This window comes from Sarcophilus harrisii, chromosome 3 (assembly GCF_902635505.1).
Source record: "Sarcophilus harrisii chromosome 3, mSarHar1.11, whole genome shotgun sequence".
Taxonomy (NCBI): domain Eukaryota; kingdom Metazoa; phylum Chordata; class Mammalia; order Dasyuromorphia; family Dasyuridae; genus Sarcophilus; species Sarcophilus harrisii.
In genome coordinates, this window is record NC_045428.1 from 436,850,678 (window position 1) to 436,870,091 (window position 19,414).

Genomic DNA, 19,414 nt, shown 5'->3' on the forward strand with positions numbered 1-19,414 from the left:
ATTCCATCTGTGGGCAAGAACTGTCTGGATTGAAAGCTATGAGCTGCCTCTGGATGATTGATTTATGAAGCTATTCTTCCCACTGTTAGAAGTCATTGCCATTATTGCCTGGGGCTGGCTAAGCTCCTTGACAACAAGGTAAAGTCTTTCAAATCTCAGCTCTAGTCCTTTTCCTGACTTAGTTAAATATCCAATTTTGACCAGAATAGAAATGGTGATAATTTTTAAAAGGGGAAAAATTATGTAATTCCTTTTAAAGTTCCTATTTATAAAAGCTTAATGGTCAGTGTTCCATTGTAGATAAAACTAAAAAAAAAAAAAAAAGTATTACCTCTTGTTTAACCTTCAATGTGACAGCTAGATTGAAAAGTAGATTATGACAATGATAATAATAATCAGGATAACAACAGCAATAGTTATATTTATAGAGTTTAGGATTTATGTTACACTTTATAAAGTTTACAAAGTGTTTAGCATGTCTTCTTATATAACACCCTCATGAAAATTATTATTATTATTAGATAGGTACTATCCCCTTTTTACTGATAAAGAAACAGAGAGAGAGATTAGGTGAATTGCCCATAGTCTAGTCCAATATTCTGTCCCCTGTATCATCTAGCTACCTTGGATCATAAAGACACCTGAGATCAAATCCTGCCCCAGACACTTACTAGCTCTGGGCAAGTCATTTAACCTCTGGCTGTCTCAGTTTATTCAACTTCAAAATGGAAATATTTTTCCTGCCTCACAGGGTTTTCCTGAAGATCAAATAAGATAACATCTGAAAGCATTTTGTGAATCTTAAAGGTGCTATCTAAAATCCTAGCCATTCTTTTTATAGCTGTTATTATTTAATCTCTCAGGATTCTAGACAACTCTCTAAGATTATAAATTACAGAGAGAGGGTCAATTTGGTTGACCTCCTTTATTGGCTTCCTATATCAGTTGAAATCACAGTTTTAAAACTCCATGCCGATCCACTTTATAAAACTATGCTTTGATTTGCTGTGGCAAGTATAGAAAGGGCAAAGAGGTGACTCAGCAGATAAGAGTACTAGCTGTGGCATCAGGAGGACCTGAGCCCTGGCCTTAGATGCTTACTAACTGTATGACCCAAATAACAAATCACTCCAATGTCTTTGCCATGAAAACTCCAAATGTGGTCACAGAGGTCTGAAAGAACTCAACAATAAAAACTAGAGGGAAACATATATTTCTATAACATGCAAATATTTGTATAGCCTCTTTATGCTCTTTGTATTTAAAGTTGACAAAGGACCTGATAATACTTCTCAAATTTAGCTCATTTAAAATGGTAGTGTCCTGCTATCCCCAATCACATGCAAATTCTTTTGTTCCTACAGTCTGTTTCATGAGATTGTTTTTAAGTTTTAAGAAAGCCAATGACATGACAGCAGTTTGAAGAGTCGAAGGAAGGAAGGAAGGAAGGAAGGAAGGAAGGAAGGAAGAAAAAAAAGAAGGAAAGAAAGAAGAGAGGAAGGAAGGGAAGGCGGGAGGGAGGCAGAAAGGGAGGGAGGAAGGAAAAAAAGATAAAAAAGAGTGGTCATTAAGTATTAATGAGAACATTAAATAGAACACAAAAATAAGGAAGGGAGTAAACAAGTATTATATTTTGATTTTAGTACTATGTTAAAAAGGACATTTGTTTTAAAATTTATTAACCACAAACTTTGTTACTTATCACTTTTCTACAAGAAATATTTTAGAGCAGAATGAATGCTAATGTTCAGTTTCATTTTGTCCTTTTCCACTTATAATAAACATTGTCTGCTCCTATTTTTACATATTTTTTCGGTTTACCTTTATTTGTAATACCAGTAATAATTGTTACTAACCTGCCATCTTCAAAGTGCTCTCTAGTATGGCAACTTTAAAAGATCCTCTTAGCTCTAAATCAGTGAATCCAGAGCTTAGCACAATCCTTGGCACATCATAAATGGTAATAGGTAAATTCTTGACTGACTCACCATGATCCTTTCCAGAAGCTCTATTGGAATAGAAAATGGGAAATTTATTTTAGAATTCTTATAAGCTTACATAAACATGTTATTTTTTTAAAAAATATTTTATTGATGCCTTTTGTCTTTACATCATAATAATTTCCCAATTATTCTCCATCTCATTGAACTTTCTTCTTAACAATATGTCATCTTGAAATAATCTGTAAGGTTTAAAGTTGGGAAGGGAGGAAGAAAATGATCTGTTCACATTTCCCCTTGCAAGGTTAAAGGACTATAGGTTCATACTTATAGGTAGTCTGTATTGTCTTCTGCTTACAATGGCTAGGCTCAAAAATTGTTGACTAATTGATAATGTACAGGTATACAGTATACAATATAATTTGATGTTTTCCAAATTTGATTGACATATCTTGACAGCCATTCATTTTTAAAACAAATTGAGAGCAGTAATTTTCTTTCAGTAACTGTTTTTTTTTTTCTAAAGAAGACATGTGTGTACTTAGGTAGACTTTCTAAAATCTTTCTAAAGATGATTTATGTGTTTTTATGTAAATTAAAAATAAGTATTTTCATAAGATTAGGCATTCCCTCTCCCAAAGGAAGAAGTATCCAGTGACACAAATAGTCATGGAGAATTCCCAAGCATCTGAGAAAGTCAGTGATTTGCCCATGTGTACTCTGCTAGTAAGGAATAGACAAATCTGAATTTAATGCCTTGCCATTTCACAAGTATCTACATAGCATGTACTGTGAATATAATGTTGTAATATCTACATAGCATATACAGTAAATACAATTTATGTTACTTCAAGGTTGTCCTCATACTTTCTTCCTAACAGTCCTGTAAAACAGGTTGCATTACACAACTTTCTTTTTATAGATATGAAAAAGAATAAAAGATAAGCATTTATTAAGCTTCTAGTTCTAGACACTGCACTTTTTTTTTTTTTAACAAATCAAAATTCACATTTTGGGATGATTTGGCAAGTGTTATCTCATTTGATATTCATAATAAGCCAGGGAGGTGGGTGCTATTGTAGTCCCTGTTTTACAGTTGAGGAAACTGAAGCAAATAACAGTTAAGTGGCTTACCCCAGGATCATGTTGCTAATAAGTGTCTGAAGCGGAATTTGAATTCAGATTTTACTGACTCCAGACCAAATGCTATGTGCACTATCATGCCACATAGCTTCCTTGATGAGATTCCTTGATGATCAGAGTTTAGTGAATTGTAAAGTTATAAGGAAGATCCAAGTCTTTGAGAGTTGGTGTTTTCTTGGCAAAGATACAGGAGTGGTTTGCCATTTCCTTCTCCAGCTCATTTTATCAATAAGGAAACTAAGGCAAATAGGGTGAAGTGAAGTGACTAGCAAAAAGTGTTTGAAGCCCCATTTAAATTCAGGTCCTTTTGCCATCAGGCCTAGTGCTCTATCTACTTTGCTATCCAACCCCTTTTATCACCCAAAGCAACAAAGCTATTCCCTAATAGATTTAAATTATAATCTATGCGTTTCTGATCAATGTGATCTAGGAAAAATCTTAGTATTATTTAGTCAGTTAAATTTTATTTGCATAGAAAAAAATCTATTTTACATAAATTTTTCACTATAGTTAGAAATGGTAGATTCATTTCTGATCAATGTGTACCAGTTTGCTCTTTTGGAAATTATTGTGTATTTTCTCTTCTTCAGTAATTCCAACTTAGGCTACAAGGAATGATGTAGTTACAAATCAATCCTCCCACAGTCCAGTCATCTTTAATGGTATAGAAGAGAAAGCAGATTGGTGCACACAGTAACTGTACAAAAGCTGAATGACACAGCTATCCCAGTGAATTCCTGAGAGGTCTCAGTGACTTTCTTTTCTTTATTTCTTTTAAAAAACTAAGCAAGGAAGGATTTTCAGGGTAATAAAATCTAATTTCCTTTTTGAATGGATTTGGCCAAGACTTGTGAAAAGTGAGTCATTAGTTAGCGCTGCTAAAAACCAATGTGAAGTTTTGAACTCTCTTGTTTGGAGCTGCCAGATTATTGGGTTTGGAGAATTAGAATAGATTAGGAAAAAGAAGAAACCTTGAGTTCAGATAGTTAAAAGAACACAGGAAATGGTTTTTTTTTTAATATTATTAATTCTGCAAGACAGCAAAACTGTGACAACTACAATGTTTAACAACATTTCCGTTGAAACCATCTCAAAAACACCTTTAAGAAACTTAAGTACTTTAATGAAATAAATATATGACATAAGCAATAATATTTAATCACAGAGTTACTGCTTGAGTGACTCAGTTCTCACACGCAACAGAAGTTTAATTCTCACGTTCTACTTTCCCATCAATTGACAAAAATGTGCCTCCCTATGTTAATTTTAGATTCTTCCTTGACCTTTGAATGTCTACTTTTATTCCTCTTGAGCACTTAAAAAGGAAAATATATTAGTAGCAGGCTAAGATTAAAATCACTGTTTTATTTATAGATATTTTTAAGCTAGTACTGGAAATGAGGCTGGCCCATCTAGTCCATTCTATCAAGACCACATTGTATAATTCAACTACATGGAGGAAAAAGAAGAAGGAAGGACTATGAATTAATTTCCATTTTACACTTCCTGACTAAAATTTTTATGAGTGTTTCAGGAACCTAAAAAAATAACTCACAAAGATAAACTGAAGGATTTGTCACTTTTATGTACCCTTGAGCTCCCAACATAATATGGGTTGAGAATTTATAGAGGCATCCCAAAATGTATATTCTGATTTGTAAAAACATGGATCTACTGGGATTTTAAATTGAATTGAATTGAAAATCCCAACCAAAACCCTGTATATGAAATATTCATCAGCTAAAATAACCAAAAAATACAATCAATATAGATTCATGTAGTTTGGATTACAAAAACTACAGATTTAAACACTAGCTTTGTTTGAATAATTCTCCTCTGCTTCTTCCTTTTTTCTAATAGGTGTTTGATTTTTTAATGTAATTATGGAAGAAAAATAGTGATAGAATTAGCACTGATAATATATAAAACAAGAAATTGTGGTATGTTCCTTTGGAACACATTGTAAAAAATTTTAAGCAATATTATAATTTCAAATTTACGTGGAATAAACCCTTTTTTTTTTTTACATTTTTCTTTAAAATGCTAGTTTTGCTTTATATTCTTACCATAAGTTTATTTTTATTCATTTCTTAAATCAGCAGGACTTGGGTCTGGGTATCAAATTATTATTGACCATTTAATTCATAAGTCTGCTTTAGGCCATTCTAGAATGAAACTAAAACTCTGTAACAGTTATTAAGTCACTTTCCAATTCAAATAAGATAAAATTATACATTGACAGTTGAATTTTCTTTGTCTAGCTATATATTTTTGTTTGTAGCTATGAAACTCCTGAAAGTTCTTTTAAGGGGGAAATCTATACATGTGTACTTCTGTGAAAAATTCTGATTTTTTAGAAATAAGAAATTCATGGAGAAATATTCTGTTTCATATAGTAGTGAATTTCTTTGAATAAACAGAATTCTTGAATTTTATTTTAAGCATTTTCAATTATAATTTTTATTTATTAAATATTCATTAATGCATTTACTTGTTTGTAAGTGAAAATGGCAGCATAAATACAAAAAGAAGAAAACAATTGTCTCTGTATGCAACAATCTTTCATCCTTATAGATTTTCATCATCAATTATGAAATAACTCATCAGGGAAGAGCTGATATAAACAATAAAGATCGTTAGGAGATCCACATTATGAATCCCAGTCATTTTTTTATCTGAATACTCCACTAGTTAAATAAATTGTAAGCTATAGCCCCTAACAACCTTCCCCTAATAATATGAAATAAATTCATTCATTTGATGAGTCTCACTGTTGTACATTTTCAAAGTGGAGTCTGATGGCCAGTGTTACAATTATCTAAAGAAGGTTATATAGCATCGTCAGTAGAGTAAGAGAAACACCCCAGGTGGCAAGGGAGCAAGTAAGAGAGGCTAGATATTCATGCTTAGTTAAATGTAGAGTTTGTTGACTCCTTATGTGATCATGATTCATTTCACCTTTCTGAACTTCAGTTTCCTTGGCTGACAAACTAGGATCCTGACCTGTCTTTGGTAAAGCCACTCAAAAATTGTTATCAAGAGTTTTGGTCAACTTTTGATTATATGTTTTCAAACTCTTCTTTATTTTGTGTCATGGTAGGCACAGTGGATAGAGCATTGGCTTGAGTTAGGGGCACCAGAATTCAAATCCAGCCTCAGACAGTTTAGTAGTTATATGACTTGGGGCAAATGACCTAACTTGTTTGCCTCAATTTCCTTGTTTGTAAAATAAGCTGGAAAAAGACATGACAAACCACTTTATTTTCTTTGCCAAGAAAATCCCCAGTGTAGTCATTGAAAAGTTGAACAAGATTGAACAAGTTTTTACTCCCATATTGACTTTAATACATTTATTGGAATATGTATTATTTTAAAATTATTTATTATTAGTTAATTATTTGTTAATTTTACAAGCATTTATTAATTTTTTCTCACTGTCTCCTTACAATGAACAATTTTTAAAGTAAAATAAAAACTCTAACAGTAAATACACAAAATGTAATCAAATTCCCATATTAAGTGTAGAAATAATAGAATTTTAAAACTATCACGAAATGTGATACATCTTATTATGTTTAAGGGTAAATTGCATCAGATTGAATTCTTCTTATTTTTGAGGTGATAGGGCTATCCTATTAATTGTACATTTTTGGTTTTTTCCTTTGATAGAGGTAAGTGATCACTCCATTTGCTTAGCTGGTGTACTTCGCTATATGGGGAAAGCTTTTAAAACTCATTCAGTTTAGCTTTCTAATTAACTGAGAAGAAACTCAAAAGAGAAGGGTAGAGACTGAGAGGAGAATCGGAACGATTTTTCTAGATTCTTTTGCTCCCTATCTCATGAAAATGCCCTGATAAAAATAAGTAATCAGAAGAAGGAAGATATTTGAGTCCTCCTTTACATTCCTCCCTTGTTCTTGTAGCTTTTGTCTAGCTGCTTTTCCTGATTCTGTTTCTTGGTGCATTAGGATGCACTAAGAACGAAAAATATATGCATTCCCAAATCTACCTCTCCCTGAAAATTCCAGGAATAAATCACTTTTGTCTTTAATTTATAGAATAAACTATAAAATACTGTTTTTATATTTATTGTTAATAATAGTTAGAAAAATGGGGAGGTGGATAATCATTTTCTCTTTTCCTCAGTGTTTGAACCACTTACTGATTATATAGGTTCAGCAGCCTGGGGAACTACTTTGAGGCATTTGGACTGCAAGGCAGTAGGCCCTAAAATTCTGTAATTATATTAACAACATATATATATATATATATATATATATATATATATATATGTGTGTGTGTGTGTGTGTGTGTGTGTGTGTGTGTGTGTATGTGTGTATGTGTGTGTGTGTATGTATCCTGATAGCCTCAGACCATCATTGAAGTCTTATCAGCTTCTTGAATTTACTATGATTTGGGGAAACTAGTCTTAACTTGAAAAGTTTTTGAAAAATTTGAACATTTCTTTCAGTGATTCTAAAATCAAATAATCTTGCTTTGGACTTTTTATATTTGCGTGTATGTCATTCATTTTTGATACTGAATTGGATTTAATGAATACCAATAATTATCTTTGTTTATTTAAATATTTTCATGTTACAAATATTTCTTTGGAAGAAGGTATTCATATCAAGCTTCAAATACTATGAACTTTTATTAACATCCCTTTTTTAAAAAAATACAAATTCAGAAAGTGATCCCAAATACACAAATGTATACTATTATTTTCCTTACTTTTCATACTTATTTCTATAAACCTATCATCAACTCAAGCAATTGGAATGAAAACACATAAAATTTTATTGTCCATTTCAATTTTTAAAATCAATTTAACCATAACTTCTTAAAAATCTACATTTCTAGATTAAGAAATTCAGAAATATTCCCTAAAAAGCTACATAGTAGTCTTGTAGTGAATTCTAACTTTGTTAGCAACCCCTGCCCTCTAGTTTGTTTGTTTTCATCATGGGATATAGCCCTTTAAGACAACTCATCATCATCCCCTTTAAGCATATTATAAACAAAACAGTTCAGCAGATTGTTCACCACCACTTTGGTTTACCTGGTGTACCCATACCAAGACTGATGAACAGAGCAAAGCCTCAGTGAGCATGTGATCTAGAGGTCAGCCAAACAAACATCCACTGCTTCCCTTCCTTTCAGTGATCCTCAGACCAGGGTGGGACGTGCAATCCCTCACCTCAGGCTTTATAGAATGTAATTATGACTGCAGCAGCACGAGACAAATAAGCATGAATTGCTCATTCGATCTGCATGGAGAGGCTGTGAGTCTCTTGAGAAACAGTTTTCCTGTTATTTTTCCATTATTTCTGGGGCTCTGCATGGAGATGGCCTTCTGATAATTACCACCACACTACCTTTTTACTGAATGAATGGAACAACACAATCATGTTAGTGGTCAAGGAGCCCTCAGGGAATATTCAAACAATTTCTTATGCTAACGCCAGCTAAACTGACCATGTCTTTTACAGATTGCAAGCACTCTGGTTGTGGCAGACACTAGAGCTTCTGGAATCTATAGCTGTGTGGCTTCCAATAAAGTTGGACACGTGGAAAGAAACATTAGCTTTTATGTCACAGGTAAGCCAGTTCCTGTTCCTCCACCATTAAAAATGACCTTTGAACTTCCACTTTGAACTTTTGTTAGGATCACTTCACTTTGCTACAGGTACTTTTTTCTGTCCTTAGTCTAAATTGGATTTTTAAAGTCGAATGCTATGTCATGTCATTCATAAATTGTTATACTTGGAGAAAGATGGTCACTTTTTGAGAAATTTCATTCTGTGATCATCCTTGAAACTGCCTAGGAAATTATGTTTTTATATAACCTTTGAAATACCTTAAGAATCATTGTGTCACTGATTCTTTTAGCTAAAATGAAGTGAATTATTTTTTTAGAATTTTCTTCTCCAATATAGAATAGCAATAAGCCATTCAATGGCATGGACTTCTAATCAGGAAAGTAATGGTTCCTTTGCCAGTAATAGAAGCAGTAGGTTTGAGCACTGGGCTTAGAAACAGGGTCTTGGAATTAATCCTGCTTTCAACATTTCTTAGATGTATGACTGTGAGAAAATCACTTAACCCCTCAACTCCTTAATTGCCTCATCTATAATAATACTATCTACCTTACAAGATTTTTGTAAAGAAAGTACAAACCTTAAAGTGATGTACAAATGGTATTTATTATGGATAAATGATTTTTGGCTCCTGATACTATTTCCCCATATGTTGTGAAATCAATATCACTTATAATCATCTGGATCTAGTATTTTTAAATCAGATTGATCCACAGGTTAAAAGAAATGAAATATGATTTTGTTTCTTGGGCATCAAGAGTGTTTTAGAGTATTCTTGAACATAAGATACTTCATATTCATTGAAAAAATTATGGTTTCTGCACATTTTATATTGCCCAAGCTCTACAAATCGCCCTCTCTGTGCAACTCTCCTGGCACAGGAAGGATGTAAGAAGCTCAGAGTGTAAAAACAATTGCCCTACTCCACCCCCTATCCCTCCCAAGAAAAATCTGAGGAAGTCTGGGCAGAATGCCAACTCTCTGGAAATTTCACACTATATGTGCTCTGCAGAGTAAGTTATGAAAAGAGTATCTTCAATTTCTCCAGAATTATCCTATTCCCAGATATACATAGGTAGTTGGGTTATGTGAGAGGCCATCTTGTTAGCTAACTCAATATCAGAGAAACTGCTTCATGGGAAATATCAGAATAGAAGAGCATTGAACTTAAAAAATTAAAAGGTATTTTCTTCTTGTGCAGTCACTTTTCAGTCCTATCTGGCTCTTCATGACCCCATTGGGGGATTTTTGGCAAAGATACTGGAGTGCTTTGCCATTTCCTTGTCCAGCTCACTTTACAAATGGGGAAGCTAAAGCAAACAGGTCTAAGTGACTGGCTCAGGGTCACACAATTAGTAAATTTTTGAGGCCAGATTTGACCTCAGGAAGGAGAGTCCTTCTGAATCCAGGGCTTGTGCTTTATCCACTGTACCACTTCACTGACATAATAGGTACCTTAAAGATCATCTTCTCCAAGAGGTCTTAACCTGAGGTTTATGGACTTTTAAAAATAGTTTGATAATCATTTCAATATAGCTGGTTTCCCTTGTAATTGTGTGTATTTTATTGCATACATTTATGATGCAATGATATGATGATTCTGAAAAAGGATCCATAGATTTTGCCAGTCTGCCAGTGTCCAGGACCCAATAAAGATAATCCTTGATCTAGTCCACTTTTCTCATTCTACAGATTAGGAAAGTGAGATTTACAGGTGAGTCTTGGCCATGAATCAAAAGCAAAGCTGAAGCTATAACCCTGTTTAGCCTCTCACGTTAATGAATGAGATACATCTACTTTCTGGTCCTTCTTGTCCACAAAACATTCCTTCCAAATACTTTTATGGATAAACCCAGGAAGGTTTACACTAATGCTTCTTGAAGATTCTGTCAGACCCTTTGCCAGAAGAGACAATCTGATATGTGCTGGGTACCACACAGTAGGGAACATAGGACAAATGAGTGACATAGTCCCTGCCTTCAAGAAGCTCTAGTTTTATGGAGGAGAATAATTTACTTTCTCCTCACTCTTCAAATGGGCTTCTGGGTTATAGGGTCTCTTGAAAGGACAAGCCTCTCCTACCCAATTTTTAGTTGTTCTTTTGCTCAAGAAAAGCCCAAGCTGAGCAAAAACTGACCTGGACCTAAACTCAGGAAGAATCCTCCCCACTTCCTTCCAGTCTCACCTCAGAATCAGTCAAAGAATTAGAAAAGAAATGAGGGACCTTTCATCCAAACTTGAAAAACAATCCTGCCTAAAATTTATCTGATATATATGAGAGGTAGACTCCTGAGGCAGCCCATTCTATTCTGTAAAACTTCCTACATGAAAATTTTTCCTTCCATCAAACCCCAATTTTTCTCTCTGAAATCTGTACCCCTTCTCCCTAGTTTTGTCCTCTGGGGTAAAGCAAAACAATTCCAATCTTTCTTCCATGTCATTGTCATTTAAATAAAGTCTTGAAAACACTTCTTATACTCCCTTTTTCCAGGATAAATATCTCCAACTCCTATGCTAATCCTTATAGAATTGCCTGGTTAAGATCCCTTGAGAAAAATTGATGACTCTCCTACCTCTGGTTGTTTTCTTACTAAAAGGAATTTTAAAATCACTAGGGTAAAAGGATCTTCTGAAATGTATAGTGACCTTCCTTGCTATACTTTCTTTTTCTAGTAAAATCTTATTTTTATTGTCTCCTTACATAAAACCTCAGTATGACTCATGATTGTTTTTCAGATCAAAGAAAAAATATTGATTATAGCTCATCTGCACAGAGCATCTTCCTCACAATAGAGTACCGAGGTTTCTTCTAGTTATATACAAACTGAGGAGACTAAGACTTATTAGAGAAGCTAAGTGACTTCCATTATCACAAAGCTAGGAAATATCAAAGTCAGTCCTTGAATATGTCATTTATGATTAGTATTTTTTACATGTTCTCTGCCATAGTTTTTAGGGTCTTCTGCCTGTACAGTCCAGTAGAATCCTCTACCAATTCAACCTCCTCACCTTATCCAAATACCCTGAACTCTGGCAGATTAGCCTATTGTACCAATCTAACCCATTAAAAAAAGTCTTACTTTTGGGATCCATTGTCTTCTCTATTTTTTTTTTTTTTAGCCTTTCTCATCTAACAATTGCATCCCTTTGTCCCTTGAAACTTAATTTAATCCTTTCTTTTCCCTTGAAGTTTTCCTAAACCAAGCAGAACTTGGGCTAAACAGGTGGTTCAAAACAACCAAATCCTTACTATTAGTAAATAAAGATCAGTGACTCCTGTAGGAACTCTACTCTTTTGAATTAGGGATCCCTACCTCTCCCCCTATTTGGGGCATATAACACAAATACACCACAGAAAGGATGGATGTGGGATGGATATTAAGTTGTGGCTATGCTATTTTAACTTTAGAACTTTCAGAATTTATTTTTTGTTTGAGAGATTGAAGGCAGAGTCAAGAAGACAAGTTCAAATCCAGCCTCAAATGTTAATAGCTATGGACCCTGGTCATGTCACTTAATCACTCTGTGCCTTAGTTTCCTCATCTGTAAAATGAGGCTAATAATAGCATCCACCTCACCTTTAGAGGATCAGATGATTTAATATACAAAAAATGCTTTGGACATCTTAAAGCTCCATATAAATGTTAGCTATTTTTATTAGATGTTTGTCTTTCTGCCTGAGTAACTTGCCTACCATAGTAACTCCTTATCCTCTGGTGGCCTATTAATGTGGGAGGGTGAAACCAATGAGAAATCTCTATATGTAAATGTTAGCCATCATCACCATCATCATCATTATTATTATTGTTATTAAAAAATTAACCTATTTCTTATCCATGCATCAAAATATATAATGAAAATTATGCAAAATTATTTCTGAGAGACTAATGGCTAACCTAAAACATCTGAATTTCAGTAGTAGCAGAAGCAGCATCTACTACAAAGTCAGCCAACCACAAAACATATTTGTCCTTCTCTTTTTTCCTGTGTGTGTGTGTGTGGGTGTGTGTGTGTGTGTGTGTGTGTGTGTGCTTCTTTGCTGGCACACAGCTTGACTATGGGTGTGTTTGCAATTACTGAGGGTGAAACAGGAACAGCACTACCTTATCTCCCTGGTTTCCCAATGTCACTAAATGCATTTTATTTTGAGATTCCTGGTGGTGCTTGGCAAAGATAAACAAAATCTTCCATCAGGAAACCTGGGAGCTATTTCCACAGGAAGTTTCAAATCACTAAAGTAAATAGAAACTCTTTTACATGATCTCAGTGGTGTTAGTTAGCTTTATTTGGACTCTCACCACTGAGATGAGTATAAAAAATTTTAGGGTTTGAGATATTTAAAACAATTTGATTGGAAGGCCATGCCATGTCTGACCTAATGCCTATGTAGAAATTGCACAACATATACCAAATATAAAATGACATGTGCTCTAGCAGATTTAGTTCTAATATCTTAGTGTTTGCAAAATAAAAATTCCTGTCTCCTTTATCATCTCTTGGTATGTTTTCCAATCCTTCTCTTAGAAGCATGAAAGCTTTCATTGGTTCCCACTCTTTGTGAACATTGACAACTTCATAAGCTCCAGCAACCCACATGTTCCCAGGTTTCAAATGAATACTTTGGCATTTCTTCAGACAGATAGTTTATAATAAAGTCCAAACCTAAGAAATCAGAAAAACAAGCAAACAGATTTAGGAAAAGAGCTGATATAATATCTAATTTTGGACTATTGTCCCCTTAAGGTTTAAAGGTTTCTTTATAGCTTTGTGTGCAAAAGATAATAATAATAATAGTACTACATAGTGCTTTTCATCTTCAAAGCTCTTTGCAAAATGTTGGGCCAAATTCTCTCTTCACATACTGACAAGCCACCCAGTAACAAGCAGTAGGTGGTGCCAAAGCCATTAACTAATTGTTCTCCAGCACACCCTGGTATTTGTGGGATTGACAGTTTTGTGGGATGGACAGAGCACTGAAATTGTAGCAAAGGCCTAACTTACAGCCCTGGGCCTGCCACTTAATGCCAGTAGGACTTTGGGCAATGCTTATGAAAATTCATTTCCTCATTAGTGTTGTTGTTAGTCATTTTTAGTTGTGTCCAGTTCTTCATAACTCCATTTGGAGTTTTCTTGGCAAAGATATTGGAATAGTTTGCCTTTTTTTCTCCAGCTCATTTTATAGATGAGGAAACGGAGGCAAACAGGGTTAAGTGACATACCCAACTAATAAGTGACCGAGACTGGATTTAAACTCATGAAAATGGGTCTTCCTGATTCCAATTCCAGTGCTCTATCCATTGCGCCACCTAGCTGTCCCACAAAAATACATACAGAACAAATATAATACTAATAAATAAGTGCTAAGTATTTAAACACAAATAATGTCTCTTCAATTTTAGATATAGGAGCTGAGGCTCAGGAGTGAAGTGATTTTGTCAAAGTCACATAGCAAAGAGGCATAATGGGTGGGATTTGGTCTCATCCAGGTCTTTCCTAATTCTATGAGAAGTGCCCAATGGAGAGAGACAAGCAGACCAAAACTCCTAAATGAATAGCTTTCCAAAAAAATGATCTTAATAAGAGTTACTACCTTTCTTTGCCTAGCTATACCAACATAAACAAGTGGAAACAACTTGAGAAAGCATTTGGATCCTGATTGTCCATCAAATAAAAGTCATGTGAAACAGTGATTTCATTTAAAGGGCATAAAATACATACATAAAACGCTGATTTGTCCATAGTCATCTAATGATTCTGGTCCCTTCAACATCTAGTGCCCTTCCCCCAAATCTTGTATTTAGTAACTTTTTTTTTTGGGGGGGGGGGTGAGGTAGTTGGAATTGAGTGACTTGTCCAGGGTCACACAGCCAGGAAGTATTAAGTATTTACAGCCAGATCCTCCTGACTTCAGGGTCCTGTGCTGTACCCATTGTGCCATCTAGCTGCCCCTTTTAGCAACTTTTTATAATTTGTGTTTATAGTTTATGCTGTTACACACACACACATACACACACACGCGCGCGTTTTATATGTACTTCTCGCCTCTATTAGAATATAAGCCTTGTTTCATTCTTTGTAACTATAACCAAGGTGCCTACTACAGTGTATTGGCTTTTAGGAAGCATTTTTTAAATACTTGTTGATTGATTAACTTCTAAAGCCTATAATCTTTTAAGATCATTGTGACTATTTAATTTTTGTCTATCCCCAGAGCCCAGCACAGTGATTTATATTTTAGAATAAATTTTTATTGATTGATTGAAAGTATAGTTGGCTTTCCATGTAGACAGCTACATCCTTATCTTCAATTCAGCTTCCCACTTGCCAGGGTGAATATTATATTTGAGAAAGTTCTCAAAAATGGGCTCTACCCAAGTTTAAAAAAAAAAAAAGAAAAATTAACTTTGAAGATACCCTTTGGTCTAAGGGGGAAATTGTCATCCTTATGCTTTTGAATGCAGGCTTGAGAGTTTTTTGTTCTGGGTTCTATTTCCTGCTTCACCAGTGACTATATGAGACCTTGGACAACTCGGTCTTTCTGTGCCACATTTTATTCATTGCCAAAGAATAGGGGGGGAAAAGGATTCTCTTTTCTTTGGGAGACTGTAAATTCTCAAACAAGAACAGACTAAGAGATCCTTGTCACAATCAAGAAATGCATAGTAGTAAAACATTGATTCTTCTAGAAAATGATCTTTTTTCATTTTCATTTGTAGATGTGCCCAATGGATTTCATGTTAACTTGGAAAAAATGCCCGCTGAAGGAGAGGATTTGAAATTGTCTTGCATGGTCAGCAAATTCTTATACAGAGACATTACTTGGATTTTGCTGCGAACAGTGAACAATAGAACAATGCACCACAGCATCAGTAAACAAAAAATGGCCATCACCACGGAGTACTCTATAACACTCAATCTCACTATCAAGAATGTTTCCCTGGAAGATTCAGGCACCTATGCCTGCAGAGCCAGGAACATTTATACCGGGGAAGAAATTCTTCAAAAGAAAGAAGTTACAATTAGAGGTGAGCACTGCAACAAAAAGGCTGTTTTCTCTCGGATCTCCAAATTTAAAAGCACAAGGAATGATTGTACCACACAAAATAATGTAAAACATTAAAGGACTCATTTTTTTTAAAAAAAAAGTAACAGTTGTCTCATATCACCTTGATTTCTTGTCACTGTTGCTACCTTTCAGGCTCTGAGGAGGTGCTCCTCCCAAAAGGGGTTTGGAGATGATGCCAGTAATAATGAGACACCAAAATACCAACCTATGGGCTTCCAATTCAGTTCTAATAGGTCTGCTTTCTTTGACCAACTTGGTGCACGTTTGGATTTGGAGGATCCCTGACCTGCATTCTCTGTGTTGTTTTTGTTCTTTGCTGTCTTCTCCTGACTGATAAGCAACAACTTGGGACTGATCTTTTGCTTCCACTTTGATGCCAACTTCTTTTTTAAAAAAAGTGTTAAAGCTGCATAAACTGAATAATTTAAACAAATGATGGTTTCTGCCAAAGATGGACACGAATAAGTTAATTTTCCAGCTCAGAATGAGTACAGTTGAATTTGAGACTCTGGACCTCAATCTGGTTTGGCTTTGTATTTTTTTCATCCTATCTTGTCTTGTAAATATCACCTGCTTATTATTAGCACATTACCATGCTTATTTATTTGAAATGCTTTTCTACATTAAGCACATTATTTCTGTACTGCAACTTCTAAATGAGGCCCCAAAGCTGCAAAATGTTGATATAGCTCAGAGATACTAGAACTATGAACCAATGTTAAGTGCAAATGGATGGTCCCCATTGTTTTCATCTAATGCACATCCAGGTAGTTGACAGTTCCATTTTGTGCAGATTCCCTGTCTTAGACTGGGTTCTTGGACCATGAATGGATTATGCCTCCAATTTAATGCTTTTGTTTCCTGTGTGTTCTTTTAAAAGACTTTATAAAATGATGTCATTCAAAGAAAGACTCACTACTTTCAGTCTATCAAGGAGATAAAGGCTATTATATATTTGGGGGTTTATTGATTACCCTAAATTAAAAAATAATCCCACCCTCCCCATATGCAAGTGTTAATAGGATTTTTTATGGGGATTAAGAAATGGCAAGACTAAAGAATTAACATTAAAGGTCATTTAAAAATACACAAATACTAGAGTGTTTTTAGCATTTGTAGTGGCGGTGGCGGTTATGGTCAATTTTTTTTTTTCAGGAGAGGTTTTTAGTGTCCTATTATAATAATAAAAAGAAGTCTGCACTTGAGAAAAAAAGGTGCCTGTTTTCCACAGGTCTGGTAATGCTTTATTATGTTGATTTGATTTATGATTGATCATTATATGTACTGGTATGAGCCATAGCAAAACAAGCTATAGTGACTAAAATAGCCCCTGCAGGGAAACAAAGTAGCTGAGCAGCTAAACAAGAGGGTGACAACATGACAACTTCTCGTGCTTGGGAACTCACCAGACGGTTTCCTCCTTTAGGTAACCAGCTCTGTCCCACGGCTAAACTTGTCTTTCACATGGGAATTGCTTTTGTCAAGTGTGAAAGAGTAAACAATAGCATTTCCCCAGAATGCCAATTTTATGGAGCCTAATATGCTTGGAAAACAATTAGTAACCTGGAAGTTGTCAGCCCAAAGGAAAGAATAATCAATTGTATCTTGAAATTTTACCTATAACCCTCTAGCCTAGCTTTTTTGTTCATTTTAAGTTGGTGTATTAGCCGTCTGAGAACAATGCCTTTGTACCACAGAACTTGGGGCCTTAAATTTTGCTCAAGCAAAAAAAAAAAAGTAAATGAAAGAATTGGGGCTTGCTTTTGAAATGTGGCAAACTGGGCCAGCTGTACTTAGCATTGTCCTCCCCTAGGAAAAAAAAATAGATATACAAAACTCTCCCTCTTTGGTGGTGGTTGTGGAGAGAATACTTTCCAGAAGGGAGGTGGGCATTATAAAGGGATGGGCATTATAAGGGGTGGGCATTTTATTTTATGAATTCCATTATAACTCTTGTTCACAGGGTAATTGATTCTTGCCAGGGAGTCTCATAAAAGAAAAAACCCCAATGATATAGTTTGATGGGGGGAAGAAGGTGACAAGAAAGCTCAAAGAAAATACTAGAGATGGAGAAGGGATATGAGGCTGGTTCCTTAATCCCTCGTCTGTGTGGAGGCCAAGTGCTTTGTATTTATGGAAAACTGCTAAAATCAAAGCTGCCCACATGGTTTCTTGGGTCCTCTGGCCTCCAGAGTAGTTGTGAAAATGCATCCTCAGAACAGAATTTGGGGTCCTCATTATGAAAAATAAACAAAAGTAACTATTCATTAACACTCCTAGGAATATAGGACTTGGAAGAACTGTCTTTAGTGATGGGCATGCAGCTAGAACATGTTACTCCTGAACCTCCTCATCTTGGACTGAACATCAGCTACATCTTCTGGAAATTTTTATCCACTTCCATCAAGTAGTTTAAACTAATAATCATTGTTTCCATATGCCTTTCTTGTTAAAACTATCATAATATGTTATGTTATAAAATGGGAACGGACAAAATATAATTTCCTGGTTGATTTATGTAACAAAGTTTGCCCATCATAAACTAGCCTAAAGAAAAGTTTTTCACCTGTAAGAACATTTTTTAGAAATGTGTACAGAGAAATAATCAACTCTGCTATGTGTTTGTAACACAACTACACTAACATGAAACACATTTGAAATTCCATATTTGATTTTGCTACCATTCTGCTTTTTCTTGTGTGAGGGGTAGACCTGACGGAGGTGGTTAGGTGAAGTGAGTGGGTATGTTCCTCCTAAAGATATTTATTTGATTAGGAAGTTATCTTGGTGTAAAGAAGCTCAAATATTATATTGATTTCTTTGTAGCCTTGGAAGTAATTGTAATGATATAAACACAGAAGTTAGACCACTTTAATATCAAAGAGAAAAAGCATAAGGAATATGATGTCCTGGGATGAGGAGCAGGGAAAACATCTATGATGAGAGGGGACTAGGTCTCATTCTTAAACTTGATTCTTCAAAGTTAGTTCCCACTATGAAAGTCAATGTATGAATTCAAATTTTAAAAAAATCTAACTAGTCCAAGACATGGTAGATGCACTATATGGCCACTCTTTATTATTGTGGAATGCCTCATTGACATGTTTGGGGTCTTACTGTTGTAACATGTCAAACTTGTAAAGATAAAACATGGGCATGGTGTCATAACTGGAAACCTTTGATGTGCAGCTGTGTTTTCAAGTGAAAAAAGCTGCATGACAGACATTGCCCAGAATGCAAAAGAAGAAATATAATAATATTTCTGCCTATGGAGCCCAGTTAGAGGAGAAAACTCCTGGGCTGGCAGATGAATGAGCACAGTCATCCTCATCTGAAGAAGATTGTGGAAATCAGACCACCTTCTGCCCCAGTCAATACTGTAATTTGCCTTCAGACTTCATGTTTTACAAAAGGACAAAGGACTAATAAGCTACAGAAATCTAAATTTATGAGAAAGTGTTAATCCTAACAGATAGTAACCCTGTAATGTTATACTGCTTCAGCAATGTTTTTTTTAAAGTTATGTGATGGTGTTTTTCACATAAAATTTCTAAATTGCATAAACTAGTGGTGATGCAGAGTTTGCCTGAAGGAATTAAAAAGGATTTAGGGAGTCTTTGGAATCCTGGAGGGTGCCTCAGAATTAATGAAATAATTTAAGTGTA

The 19,414-nt window shown here is 34.9% G+C and overlaps 1 protein-coding gene across 1 annotated transcript in view; it reads left to right on the top strand.

Moving 5' to 3' along the window:
* The window catches only part of FLT1 (fms related receptor tyrosine kinase 1), a 172,510-nt gene that overhangs the window by 77,605 nt on the left and 75,491 nt on the right, over positions 1-19,414 (top strand). The window contains exons 12-13 of the mRNA XM_023499591.2: positions 8,576-8,684; positions 15,400-15,708. Of these exons, the coding sequence (XP_023355359.1) occupies positions 8,576-8,684; positions 15,400-15,708 (418 nt within the window). The remainder of the gene's footprint in view (positions 1-8,575; positions 8,685-15,399; positions 15,709-19,414) is intronic.